General features: G+C 53.4%; 1 protein-coding gene across 4 annotated transcripts in view; it reads left to right on the forward strand.

The window, feature by feature from the left end:
• CRACR2A (calcium release activated channel regulator 2A) overlaps window positions 1-14406 on the forward strand; it is a 157879-nt gene that overhangs the window by 123658 nt on the left and 19815 nt on the right. For all 4 annotated transcript variants that reach the window (XM_032645029.1, XM_032645030.1, XM_032645027.1 and 1 more), the window contains 5 exons: window positions 896-967; window positions 3741-3786; window positions 6173-6279; window positions 9217-9535; window positions 12947-13079. In XM_032645029.1, the coding sequence (XP_032500920.1) occupies window positions 896-967; window positions 3741-3786; window positions 6173-6279; window positions 9217-9535; window positions 12947-13079 (677 nt within the window). The remainder of the gene's footprint in view (window positions 1-895; window positions 968-3740; window positions 3787-6172; window positions 6280-9216; window positions 9536-12946; window positions 13080-14406) is intronic.

Below are 14406 nucleotides of genomic sequence, written 5' to 3' on the forward strand. Positions count from 1 at the left end.
TTGACACGCTCACACTGTGATGTAAATGACGGATTATGATTGATACATTAAATCTCTGCTTTGTAGCTAGAGATAAGAAATTTTAGTCAAAGAAATGAATGTGCAACAGTGGAAATTCCAGATCTCTGGGAACAGATTGGAGACTGTTGGGAGAAAGTGGGGAAGGAAAGATAGGTCTTCAATAGCTCCTGCATACAAACTAAACCAGCATGGGGGGGACCGGGGGGAGGGAGAAACACCAGCTCTGCTCTCACCCTCCGAGGCTGGGCTGGAGAAGAGTATTGATTCTGATTCCCTGACCTCTCGTGGGGGCGGGGCAGGACCACCGGGAGCCTGAGAAAACAGTGCAGTCATCATCAAGCTGTATCCTTGGGACAGGGAGTCGGGGGTCTAGATTAGGACCCTGGCTCAGTCCTGGGTTGCCAGGGAGAGTTATCAAACCTACTTGACTATCTGTGTCTATAAAACAGGGATCGGGCTTCCCTGGTGGCGCAGTGGTTGAGAGTCCGCCTGCCGATGCAGGGGACACGGGTTCGTGCCCCGGTCCGGGAAGATCCCCCATGCCTCGGAGTGGCTGGGCCCGTGAGCCATGGCCGCTGAGCCTGCGCGTCCGGAGCCTGTGCTCCGCAACGGGAGAGGCCGCGACAGTGAGAGGCCCGCGTACCGCAAAAAAAAAAAAAAACCCCAGAAAAACAGGGATCATTTCACCTTCCAAATAGGGTGTCTGAGACGACTTGGTGAGACCTGGCTATAAGGCCTGCACGAGGCCGTGCTCTCCAGAGGAAGGCCAGCCCGGGCACCACCTTCCGGGTCCAACTTCATCACTGCCTCGTGCCCTGGTAGCACCCCCTTCCCCCACATGTCACTCATCACTGCCGTCTTGCATCCCCTGCAGGGAAGTGTACCGCGTCACGGAGAGTCTGCAGCGGGAGAAGTCAGGGCTCCTGAAACAGCTGGATTTCCTAAGGTGCGTCCGCATCCCAGAGCCTTGGGTGGGAAGGGGCACCCCCAGAGTCTCCCCTGCCTGCTGAGGGAGCACCCACATTTCCCTGGTCCCCAACATACTGTTGGACAACCGAGCACCACCTCTCCATTATGTTTGGTCCATTTACACAGGTGCCCAGCCCCCTCTCCAGTTCGTACCTCCGCAGGCAGGCGCTGCCTCCTCCTGCTTGGTACCTGGTACGGTACTTGCTCAGGTAGGAGAACTGAATTTATGGAGCATCTAGTCCATGCCAGAGGTAGTATCTCCTTCATCTTCAACAAAACCTGGGAAGTAGGGCAGCTGTTAATACAGGGGTTAGCCATCAAGGAAGCTGATATCAGAGAGATGGAGTAATTTACCAGAGTGACCCAGACGCTCGCTGCCAGAGCCGGAATTGAGTCCCCAGCTGGCTGGTGCTCTTTAGTCTGCCGTATTCTGTTCATGTTTGTTGAATGAGTAAATGAATCACAAACAGAGCAGCAAGAAGGGCGTTAGGAGTGTCCTCAGCCTGTTAAACTACCTGTAGATTCAAAGCTCATTGGTTTAGTTTGGATTATCCCCCCCAAAAAACAACCAAACGCAAACGGGTGTGGGGAAAATGGAATGTTCAATTTTGCCTCTGAGCTTTCTAAGTTACTATACTTGCTGCCTGTCAAACACCTCTTGGGGAATAGTGATGAAATTTGGGTCCTGATTTTTAAAGTGCAGGTGGGTTTGAGTTGGGTACCTTTTGAAGGTTTTTAGGTTGTTGTTTTTTTAATTTGAAAGCAAGGTAAGATCACTGCATCTGGCATCTTTGATGCCACCAAATAGAAAAGTTCTTCAAACTGAATGCATTTCAGATTTGTTTCCCTCAAGATGTGATTCCAAAGGCCAGGGAGATGGAAGTGGTTCTTAGGGGCCAAGTTTTAATCCCTGTGAGAGAAGGTGTGGATTCTCAGGAAGGCTTTAGTGAAGGCAGAGAATAAGATGTACAAGAACGAGTTTGGTTGGGTTTTTTCCCTTTTTTCTATTGTACTTAGAAAAAAATACAGAGGCAGATTCAGTGTGAAGGCGCAGGGGAGGATGACGAGGCAGCACTCCACCAACACTTGGGGGTCTTTTTCATGGAGACCAACGTCTGTGCAGAATCCCAGCCTGAAACTTGCTATGCTGTCGCCTGGTCCCCGAGCCAGCCAGGGAGAGCCCGGATGTGGCGGGAGAGCCCACGGCAGGCTCTTCCTCCACAGTGAGATCTCCGGGTAGAGACAGACAGCCGGGGGAAATGGGCATCAGGGAGAGACAGAGAGAGCTGGGAGCAGGTGGGGTGGGAAGACAGCGGGAATTGTTGGGGGGGGATCGGGACCATGGCCGGGGTGTGACCCAGGGGCGAGGGGCTGCCGTCCTAAGGGAAATGGGGGCACATGGAAGTAGTTTCAGGGCGCTTGGTAGGAACGTGCACTTTGGAGCTGGATCTGGTTCCAGACTCAGCCCAGCCCCTCATCACCTGTGCAACCTTGAGCAGTTGTCAACAGCCTGGACATGCCTGTGTCGCAGGCTTCCTGGGAGAATTGGGTGACTTGTGCGCGGCTGTCGCTACAGAGCGGTGCCATGAAGGACAGAGGACACATGTACAGAGCAGAACATTCCCTTGCCTATCGGAGCCTCTGCATGGAGATGCTCCAGGAGACAAGAGACGAAGGCGTGGCTCCCCAGCTTTCCAAAGAGTTGTTTCCATTTACAGTCGGCCATCTCCATTTCCCAGCCTCACATTTTCAACCCTCCACCAGGCTTTTTCTCCCCCTATTCCACCAAACGTGGAACCAATGACCTCCACGTTGCTTAAAATATGGGCCAGTTCTCAGGGCCCCATCCTTTTCCCCAGCACATCACTCTTCGCACAGCGTTTCTAGGACTCCTTTTAAAACTTGAGTCAGGTCAGGACACTCCTCGGCCAAAGCCCACCCCCCATGGCTTCATATCTCATTGGGATAAATTCAGAGTTCTGACAGTGGCCCACAGGCAGGGGATGGCAGATCCCCACCTCCCCCATCTTTCCTCTGACCTCTGAGCATCCGCTCCCTCGTTTCCGTTCCACTGGATGCACACCACGTGTCTCCCAACCCCAGTCCCTGCCCTTGCCGTTCCCTCTGCCTGTGACGCTCTCCCCCATCCCTGCTGGGCTCTCTCCTCCGCACCCTTTAAGCCTCTGCTCAGATGCCACCTCCTCAGTGAGGTCTTCCCTGACCACCCTCCATCTCTGGCCCTCTTTATGCCACTTCTTCCCCACTTTATTTTTCTCAATAGCAATGAAATAAAAATGCCCTGGGGGCAGGAACTTTTTCTTCCATTCCTTGGTGTAGCCCTGACAGCTGGAGCAGTGCCCGGCACACAGCGTGGGCTCAGGGAGACACGTGTGGCATGCAGCCACACATGCATTCATGAATGAAAGGTTTGGGGGCGGGCACAGCAAGTTCAAGGCCGAGCCGGAACACCTGGTCAGCTCTGTGGAAGGCTCCCTTAGTGATCAGATGGACCAATGCAGGATCCTGAAGGGCCCTGGGTGTCACAAGGCCATTCTGTGTATCCCCCTGCCTCTAACCTGACTTATACACAATTACCCTTAGCCACAATCACTAAGGAAAGTGGTTCCGCGCCCTCCCCGGGCCTTCCATGCCCGGCCTTCCTCTGTACCCATCTGACCGTCAAACCAATGCTATTGGATCTGTTGACCGCAAGCCCCATGTTTGAATAGATTCCCCTTTTCCATCCACAGGGAAAGGAACAAGTATCTTCGGGATGAACGGGACATATGTTTTCAGGTAATTGGCCAGTGCCCCCTCCCCTAGGGGAAGACGAAGACTGGGGTCCAGTGGCAGCCAGACCTGCGCTGGGACTGGCCCAAGAAGATCCTGAGGCTTGGAATCTGGCCGCTCCTTTGTGTGGGCAGGACGGTGGCATAAGATTTTTTGAAAATAGTAAAAATTCAGGTTGACCTATAGGGTCATAGTGTGTTAACTTCCCGTGAAGTGACACACTTTCCTCTTGGCATCACAAGACCAGGATACTTGGGAGGGTCCCACATTTCTTGGATGTAGAAATGATCGTGCCGTCCATGAGACGGTGCAGTTGAAACGGCGCCATCACTTTTAAACCAAAATGCTCAGTTCTTTTCTTCATTAACATGTTGATTGCTTGATGAAAATTTTTCATTTTTACACACTGTCGTAGAAAGAATTAAAAATGTATATTTCGGGCTTCCCTGGTGGCTCAGTGGTTGAGAGTCCGCCTGCCGATGCAGGGGACACGGGTTCGTGCCCCGGTCCGGGAAGATCCCACGTGCCGCGGAGCGGCTGGGCCCACGAGCCATGGCCGCTGAGCCTGCGCGTCCGGAGCCTGTGCTCCGCAACGGGAGAGGCCACAGCAGTGAGCGGCCCGCGTACCGCAAAAAAAGAATCCACCTGCCGATGCAGGGGACACGGGTTCGTGCCCCGGTCCGGGAAGATCCCACATGCCGCGGAGCGGCTGGGCCCACGAGCCATGGCCACTGAGCCTGCGCGTCCAGAGCCTGTGCTCCGCAACGCGAGAGGCCACAGCGGTGAGAGGCCCGCATACCGCAAAAAAAAAAAAAGTATATTTCACCATTTACATAGTTGATTTTATGTACAATTTTTTTACCCTATGGGGACCGATGCTTCTCTGACCCTGAGTGCCACAGTTACATACTTTCCCAAATAGCACGAAAATCCTGTATTTATTTAAAGAATTTCACTTCCGGCTGCGTTAAACAGAATCTAGGGTTTCTCATTCCCCTAACATCCTCCCCTTCAGACGGTAGCTGTGGAAGCTGTGAAGGGAAGAAAAAGGCGGGCAGGGTGGATTGATGTGACATTCTGGTTATGGGGATTATCGCACGGTGAATTTCACGTGTGTCCTCAGGCAAATCATTAGCCTCCTTGGGCCCTGACCCCCATTATCACATGAGGAAAGAGAATCTCTATCCTTTTTTCCATACTGTAGGGATTTTTGTACGTGTGAAAAACTCTTGGAAAGGAAGGTCTTGCGCTGGACTCTCAGCTGTTCAGTGCCCTAAATGTGGTCAGTACACAGCAGCTAGTTTGCCCCGGATTCGGTGCAACCTAGTTTATAAGTGCGGATCCCTTAGGGACCTTGTACATCACAATGTCTTTTCTACTACTGGCTGTCAGCAACATGTCTGTGCCGCCCACCTATGTGTACTGTCAGAGCAAGGCTTAAGCCTACACGTTTGTTTGGTGGTGGTAATGGTTATAACTGTTTGAGAAGTAACACCGAATTTATTTGAAAACTTCCTAACAAATGTCGCCTTAATCCCTTGACCTGGCTTCCCTTCACCTGCCAAACTCATTCTGCTTTGAGAAGGGAATGGAATTAAGGGAATAAGAACCCTTGTGGGGAATGGAAGAAAGAGGGATAAAATCACGTTCATGCCGAATCACAACTGAAGATTAATTTGGGATCACAGCCATACCTGCGGGGGCCCTGGGAGCACTGCAGCCCCTCCTTCTTTCAGGAAGGATCCCTAGGAACCATGGGGCTGGCTGGTTAATGAGAGATTCTTCCTGTGATCTAACCCCCCCTTATCTGGAAGACATCTGTCAGGGGAGCCCTGGCAAGGCAGGTGTAAGCCCCCCACTCCACCCAGTCTCTCCATTGCAGATATGTGAGCAATTTACCTACAGCCAGCCTACTTCCACAAAAGATCTGAGATACCTTGTCCTAGCTTCGTAGCTGTGGACAAGGCTCTGGGTTCATTGATCCTCCTATCTGGGGGTTTGGAAATAAAGAGGGATTGAAACCCCACTGAAGAATGTGTGTGATTTAAAGATGCACAGTTTTTTCTGCCCATAAATATTTTTCCTATGCATCCCACATTTAGCTTGTCCTCTTGCAAATTAGCACTACTCCTGGGAAGGGTAACCTGGCAGACCCCAGGCTCGAAACTTTGATTAGCTTATTAGATGGGAGATGGAGGAATTATGGTGAGAGATGACAGCAAAAGGGAAGAGTGGGTGAAGGCTAGCTCGCAGGGAGCCCAGGCCATCTCTTGCTTCCTTTAGAGTTTTATTTGAAGCCTGTACTATGAGGTGGGGAAATTGAGCCCTTTTCTGCTCCAACGTTGGGACAAATCAGTAGGCGTGGATCTGAGGGCATTTTGTGTTTCTACAGAAAGACAAGGCAGCCAAGGCAAACACAGCTGCTTCCAAGGCAAGCCAGAAGCAGCGATCTGGCTCTGTGATCGGCAAATATGTGGATGGCGGAGGGATGCTCAGAAGGTAAGGGATCCCTGCTGTGCTCATTCATTACCTGTTCCTTGGTCTTGCCAGGTTGGGAGCAGGCTCTGAGCCCAAGCAGAGCTCAGATTGGCCCAGGCGGGAAGCCTGGGGTCAGCCACTATCGCTCCCCTTGAGTCTTGGAGGACGCGTGCCTTCCTGTTCTGACATCTAGGTGCAGGGCAAGCACTTAGGACAGGCCGTTGCTGCCAGGGGGCGCTGAAGAGGGGCTGCAGATCAGGGGAGGGACAGAGGGGGTCTGAGGAAGAGGGGTCAGAGAGAGGGAGGGAGTGGGTGCTGGGCCGGGCTCTGCTGTCTTTTGAGCAGAATGGATGCTCTTGGTTTTCCAGGGACAGGACTGCGTGAGTCTGAAGGGTAATTAGAGTGTAGTACGGGATCTCCAATCGTTGAAGTCCTTTACAGATGAGAATGGGGCCTGTGCTTGCCAAGACTCTTTTCAATAATTCATATTTAATTAACTCAGGGATAACATGCTTGGCTGTTGTTGGACAGCACACGATTGCATTTAAGTCCCCAGAGGGGTGGCCTGTTGCTCCCCGAAGGAGGCACGCCAGCCCCCCGCCCCTCCCCCTGCCCTGTCTTCTCCGGGCCACGTGCTTCTTTCCATGGATGTGACCACAGAGAGGTGGAGGCTGCCAGATCCCCACGTATCAAACCCGGGACAAAGTGTGTGAACCTGCGCATCCGGGAGACCCTGGGGACAGCAAGCATGAAATAGACATGCCAAGCGGAGGTGCCCTGGGGATGTCAATCTGCTGATGGCTCAAGACCTTGAACCTGACCATCGTGGACTCCTCTTCTAAATCGCTGAACCAGGAGACACAACATGGGAGCCAGATTCCTGCATCAGCAGTTCGCCTGTTGGTTCCTCGGAGTGGAATATGTGCTTCCAACAAGCAGAGACCGATTGCCTACGCTGTACCTGACATTCTCTGAGTTCTGGGAAGTCTCCAAAGATCAATTAGACACGAGTCCTGCCCTTAATATCCATTACTGAGTGCCTGCCCTGTGCAAGACTCAGTGCCGTGTGCTGGGGATACGGAGTGAACAAAATAGACCCCATCTCTGCTTTCATGGAGCTTATAATTGCGTGGAGGACACAGACAATAATTGATGAGTAATCGATAAATTGCAAACCCCGAATTCCCATGCAGACTCTGTCAGAGGTGACTGCTGTCTGCCGCTGGCGCATAGCATTTTGTGGCAAAACCGAAAAGGAGCTTAGTCATGCTAAGCTGAAGGTATTCCAGAGTGTAATAGTACTCGAGAATCTCCCAAGTAAGAAGCTTTTGCCAAGAAACGCTTCATTTAGGGTCATTTCAGCGTCCATTTCTTTTCTAGTTGCAAGGCCTTTGAAAAGCCATGCTCTGCTCTGTGCGCGTGCATACATGCTCACAACACGTGTTCACACACGTGCACTCGTGTGTGTGAGCAGAGTGGAAGCAGATGGGAACACTAATTGTGTGCTGAAGTGGCTAGGCACTTAGTAGGCTCGTCAGAATGTAGAAGAAATTTGTAGGAAAAATGGCCGTCATTTTCTGTAAAAAGCTGATTTTATAAATAAGTGTAAGAGTCCTTGAATTGCTACAGACCCTTTATTTTATGTCAGGGGATCCAAGCTAAGTCAGCACTTTTGTGAGCAAGTGCTATACCTTAATTTACCTTAGAAGTGTCCGGAGTTCAGAAGAGTGATACACGCATTTTTTTCTCTTTTTTTTCTGTTTTTGGTCCTTAGGGGCCAGAAACGCTGGGCGGGGGGGGGGCGGGAGTTGGGGCCAAGTGAAGGGGCTTTCCCTGTGCCGCATTTTCTGTGTCCGTCGCCCGCTTCCGCCTCATCACCGCATCCTGCTCGATTTTCTAGTTCTCGCGTGTGTGTGTGTGTGTGTGTTTCGATTCTGGACTCAAGTTCCTCCCCGTAAAACAGTCCTCAGCTTGACTTGTCCATAAAGGCCTGAGAGGGGGCCGCACCAGGAGGGCCCATGGGGCCTCTGCTCACAAACCTTGGGGACACAGCCCGTGCCCTGGACCCACGTCTGGTGCCCGAGTGCTGCACCCCCCCGCCCCCGCTGCTTCTCCTTGTTCTGATTGCTCAGGTGTTTCTGGAAGCAAACGTGCACTCCGGCCTCTGAGGCCACTCACTCCCGATCCTAAGGAGAAAGGAAGGAGAAGCGGGTGGAGGGCTTCCTTCCCACCCTGAGCTGGTGGTGGACGCTCGCCGTGCCGGGGTCCCTCCCAGAGCAGTGGTCCCCCTCACCTGCATCCCCGAGGGCTGCTTCCCTAACAGGTCTGGCTTATGCACTGGCTTACTGGGGAGGTGGGCAGGGCGGAAGGGTGAGGAAACAGGCCTGGAGAGTTGGTGTCTTACCTGGGGACACACAGCTGGTAAGGGCTGGCATGGGACCAGGGCAAAGGCCACCGACCTTTAACCCAGGATGCTTCGTTTCCACATCTGTTATGCTTCTTTCTTCACACCTTTACTTCTCCTCTGTGGCACTCCCCACAGTCTGGAACAGCGTAGTGAGTGTGTCACGATTGCTGTAGCCCTGCTAAGCCAAGCGCTCCACGAGGACGGGGGCCGTGTGCATCTGTTGCTGACTGTCACTAGCTTAATACCTGGGAGCCAGCATCACCCTCATCACCTTCACCTTCATCACCACCTTCGCCTGCACCACCTTCACCTTCATCATCATCACCTTCGCCTTCACCACCTTCACCTTCATCATCACCTTCACCTTCATCTCACCCTCATCATAAGGACATTGAATGAATGAGCTAAACAATGCTGGGTCTGGATTTCCCTTTCTTGGTTCCTCTCTGCACCCAAAAAGTGTGCTCCTCAGCTCTCTGTCACAGACCCCCAGCTTCCATTCAGATACATTTTACAATATTCTCCCCACTCTTCATTCTTCTCCAAAACAGCCAGTCAGAGGAGGAGGAAGATGTGTTTGGCTTCCTGCGGAGGAGAAGCTCTCTGGGCCTGAGTGGGCACCCCCTTACAGAAGAGGGGCCGGGGACCGGGGGTCTGCTCCCCCGGCCGTTCCGCAGAATCATCTCCATTGAAGAGGACCCGCTGCCCCAGCTGCTGGGGGGCGGCTCTGAGCAGCCACTGGGCCAATGCCCGGAAGAAGGGGAGGCCTCCAACCAGGGGGCGGAGGGGCAAATCGGGCCGTCCCGACCTCTGGAACTCATGCCTGCGTCTCCCCGAGGGCAGCCCGTCGGAAAAGAGACCCCATCTAAGGTAAGGGTGCGTCCCTCGCTGGCTTGTAGGTCACCCTGTGCCTTGTCCCTCGAGTGTGAGCCCAAGAGCCCCATGGCCACTCAGGAAGCCAGACTCAGCAGGCCTGGTGATGCACCAAGCTTGTGTCCCTCGGGTACCACCCTTCTCTGCTCTGCCGAGTGTCATGATGGAGACTCGGGGGTCTGGGGACACTCTCCTAACAACTTCTGTTGTTGGCCCCTATGTGTTCCTTTCTGATTCAGATTCTGCATTTATAGAGTAGGACCGAGCCTCTGCTGGGCAATTAGCGTCAGCTATCACACGCTTTAAAAATGGTACCTCTTCTGGTCCGTTCTGTAACCGCCCCCTGCAGGCCAGTCCCCGCGGGGGAGGTCTGCGCACCATCGCTTTTCTCTCGGTTCCTAATCAGCTCGGCCCTCCCGGCAGTGTGACACTGCACTCCCACCCTCCACCCCCGCGCCCCCCACCAGCTCTCCCCGCAGTGTTCCCCGGGAGAAGGGGGCCGCGTGGACCGTCATCCTCTGGATCACAAGTGCTACTCCTTACCTTGTTTGTGACCCAGGCCTTGGAACTGGCCCCTCAGCCCTCCCCCTGCCCGCCGCTGGGTCCTCTAGAACAGGTCCCTCACCCTGTGGCGGCCTTCAGAGCTGAGCGGTCCGAGTGAGGCGTTGGCGTGCGTGCCAGCAAGCCCTCTCCAGCCCCTGCACGGGGACTTCTTGGCCTCGGTTATCATTCTTGGGCCTGGATTAAGATTCGTGCCCACAAACCACTCCTCTGAAGGGCCCTTGGTGGGTGGGGCAGCCCCCCTACACCCCCTTCTACATCCCCAAAAGTGGACAGACTACACTTGCTGGCAGTGGGCACAAATGGGGCTTTAAAGACCCCACGAGAGCCCCCCAAATGTGAAAGAAGTGTTAAGAGGGCCACAGGAGACGGGGTGAAGGAAGAGGCTGAGCGTCCGTGTCTGCCATGGCACCTGGTCCTTGCGGTCGTTGGATGACGGGCATCAGAGATCTGTTCTCCCCTTAGGCGGGTGGGGAAGTAGAGCACAGAGCGAGGAGGCCCACCCAGCCCGCAGTGAGGGGAGCCCAGCCTTCGCACCCACCGCTGTGCATCTCCACCGGCTGCACCGGGATGCGCTGCTGTTTAGCTGGGACAGAAACTGCAGCAGAGAGGAAGTGTGTCTGCTGGAAGTCAGTCACACAGCAGCCTCAACAGAGGGTCCCTTGCAAGGCCGCTGAGCCATCAATTGGTACCAGCTTTCGGGAAAGTAGTTTGATAATAGGAATCAAGAACTTTAAAAGTCCACCTCCTTTGAACCAGCCCTCCTACTTCTAGCAACCTTTCCTAAGGAAATAACCAAAATCAGACAAAAATTTAATCCAAGAATGTAAGTGCATAAGAGCAAATAATTGAAAAAACAACAATAGGGACATAAATTAGACGATATTAATTTAATAGAATGCTATCGTGCTATTAAAAATCGCAGTTTTGGAAAACTTCAGTGACTCAGAAATATTTATATATAATTCAATAACATAGGAACAAATAGAAACTTATACATAAATTTATATTATATATAATAATATAAATAAAGTATACATAGTATCTCAAATTTCTCTCAAAAAAAACATATATTGATTCATCTATATAAAAAAAGAAGCCTGGAAGAAATGTATCCAAATAGGAATAGTGACCATTTCAGGGTTGGGGGGTAAATTATGAATAGTCATTAATTTCCTCTCTGCTAAGTTTCCTAATTTTAGAAATTAGTATGTATTACTTTCATTTTTTAAAGCTTTAAAAAAATAAAAACAGTGGTGGGAAGGAGAATGAGAACAGATTCCCTGACTTGCCAGTGGAGGGAGCCTTTCTCCAGCCCCTCCCCACAATTTTGTTGTCTCACTGTCGTTCGCCGGCAGGTGGATTGTCCCCCAGGTTAAGGGCAAGAACTGGAATGGCTTCGCTGCTCCTGTGAGGTGGGTCCTTCCCCAGACTGAACCGTCACCGGGTTGATCGTATCCTGTCTGCGGAATAAGTGTCCTGCCGCAGGCGGGGGCCAGGGTGAGGGGAGCACAGAGAAGGGCAGCCACCGCCTCTGCAGCCAAGCCCATCTCCTCCCACCGTCCCCGGGCCTGGGGTGGGCCAATGGCTGCACTGAGCTTTGGTCTCAAGCAAAGGACAAATGGAGCGCGAGCCTGGCAGAGCGATGCTTGTGCATTGCGGGAATAAAGAAACTGGGGCCAGGGCAGCGTTTCTGAGTGTGGGTTTCTCTCTCTTTTTTTTTTTTTTTTTAAAGTTGGGTTTAAGTTTCTGTAATTGCCCTTGAATTCCCTCCTAAGTACAGCATGGAATTGATTTCTCCCCAAAAGGCTGTTAATGGCTTTTCTCTGAAATTCAAGTACTGCTAATATCTCCTGCTACTCTGCTATAGTATTTGCTCGGTGAGAGGAGCTAATTCCCCCCAAATCCACTTCCAAATAGATTCTAAAAAGCCTCCTCATCTGGCCTGGCAGTGCTGGGGGAGCACACGGCTCTCTGGACTTAATGACCATTCAGAGAAAGGGCCCTGTGCCGGTCCTCACTCTGCCTCTCACTCACCCAGCATCCTGGAGCGAGTCCACTTCCCGCTGGGCCGTACACACCAGAGTAACAGGCAGGCCAGTTCCCAGTCTGTCCCGCTGCCGGGTGGAGAAGGACCACCATGACTGTGTTCTGGAAAGTTCTTCCCGTAGCCTGGCATCTTGGGATTTCCCAAGCTACTGAGTGGAGACTGTCTTGCCTTATTTCCAGGGCAGACAGGGACCCTAGACGGAAGGTGAGCTGGGACAGAAGGGCAGCATGCAGGGAGGCGAGCGCGTCCTCCATCCGGTCCAGGCTTTCAGTGACGGGGCAGAAATGAGAGGCCCAACCCCAGCCTGGGATGCCTCTGCCCCTGAGTTATAGATAAGCCTTCTATATCTTCTATATCTCCCCTTCCCCTTCAAACACTCCACCTTGTCCTCCCCACCCAGCCCCTGCAGAGAATCTCTGCTTCCTCCTTACGCCCCAGCCCAGAGCCCCCCCGCTCCCCGAGAGCCTTGATTCCTGGTCCGTGCTCTGGGCACTCGGGACTTCGTGCCGTGACTATGTGTACACGTGGCTGCCTTCCCTGCACCACATGCCCGGCCCAGCGCGGGGCCTGCGGGGCAGCACGTGGGCAGCAGTGGTGGTGGAATGAAAGTCTCTCTTCCCACTGCTGAAGCTGGAAGGAGCCTTGGTGCGCTGAGCCCGAAGCTTCCTGCATCCAAGGCCCGAGCAGCCTCCCCGGTGCTGGTTGCGGGTCCCTCCCTGGACACCGCAGGGACAGGTCAGGGGCAGGGGTGGCAGGCGGCCATCCCAGCATTTGACCCTGCTGTCTGCCTTCCACAGGAGGAAGGCTCTGTGTCCACCCCAGACCGGCTCTTCAAGATCGTGTTTGTGGGCAATTCCTCCGTGGGGAAGACGTCCTTCCTGAGCCGGTTCTGCGACGGCAAGTTCTCCCCAGGTTCAACGGCCACCATGGGTGAGTTCTCGGCCCTGGGCTATACCCCAGCCCACCTCTGGGAAGGGGCGGCTGTGAGAAGGGTGCCCAGGGAGGGACTTGGAGCCCCGTAGGAGGGGCTGAGGGCTGGGCTGGTAGGCGAGGCCCCCCTCTGCCTGGTGCTCCACGGCTATGGGACCACGGACGGTTCCTATGCCCAAGATGAGGGGCTCTGAAGTTGGCACAGATGGACTTCCGGCCCTTTGTCCCCTCTCTGAGCCTGTCTGTCTTCAATCATCCCTTCCCCACTTTCTCTGTGTGTGTGTGTGTGTGTGTGTGTGTGTGTGTGTGTGCACGCTTGTATAGACGGGCAGGATGGAGGACAGTGCTCTGGGGGCTTCTTTTACCCATCAAGTTTCCTCATCTTGCATCCCGGGCCTGCTGGGTAACAGCTGGAGTCCACTGTAGACACTCGTTAAGCTCAGCTACTAATAGCTGATCAGGGCTTCGTGCGCCTCCATTATTATCTCGGGTAATTCTGTATTTAGATAGGAGCCTTTGCCCCTTCACCCAGAGGTGCTCCTTGCATTGGAGTATGTGGGAAGATGCAAGGGCATATTGACCTTTTAGTTTCTCCCCAGATGAATCACTAGAGCAAAAAAAATGATTCCTTTGGGTGCCTTCTATGTGCCATTTAACCACGCTAAGTCAACTGTATTAAAAATACATTGCGGGCTTCCCTGGTGGCGCAGTGGCTGAGAGTCCACCTGCCGATGCAGGGGACAGGGGTTCGTGCCCCGGTCTGGGAAGATCCCACACTCCACAGAGCGGCTGGGCCCGTGAGCCATGACCGCTGAGCCTGCACGTCCAGAGCCTGTGCTCCGCAACGGGAGAGGCCACAACAGTGAGAGGCCCGTGTACCGCAAAAAAAAACAAACAAACAAACAAACGAACTAACAAAAATACATTGATATGATCTGAATATTTACCATGGGTTTTGATATTTATCATTTCCATCTGTCTTCCCAACAACCCTGAAAGGCAAGCACTGCTATCAGCCCAATGAACAGACCAAGACGCTGAGGCCCAGAGACGGGTCCTCATTCCCACCAGCTGGCCGTGCCGATACTGGTCCCCCCGCAACCCCACATGCACCTCTGCTGTCCCAGCCCACTGCCTCCCTAACAATATTGCGCTGTACGTGCTCAGAGCCCAGCTTCTGCCACAGGAGGCGGGCAGAGGCTAGCACAGGCAGGCGAGGCCGCTAAGGTCCAATGGGGCATCGGAGGTCCCGGGCCTTCATCTCAGCTCTGCCACCGACCAGCTGTGTGACCTCGGGAGGAGGTGTTTCCTTTTCGGCTTCAGTCTT

Source organism: Phocoena sinus, chromosome 10 (genome assembly GCF_008692025.1).
Source record: "Phocoena sinus isolate mPhoSin1 chromosome 10, mPhoSin1.pri, whole genome shotgun sequence".
Lineage (NCBI taxonomy): Eukaryota > Metazoa > Chordata > Mammalia > Artiodactyla > Phocoenidae > Phocoena > Phocoena sinus.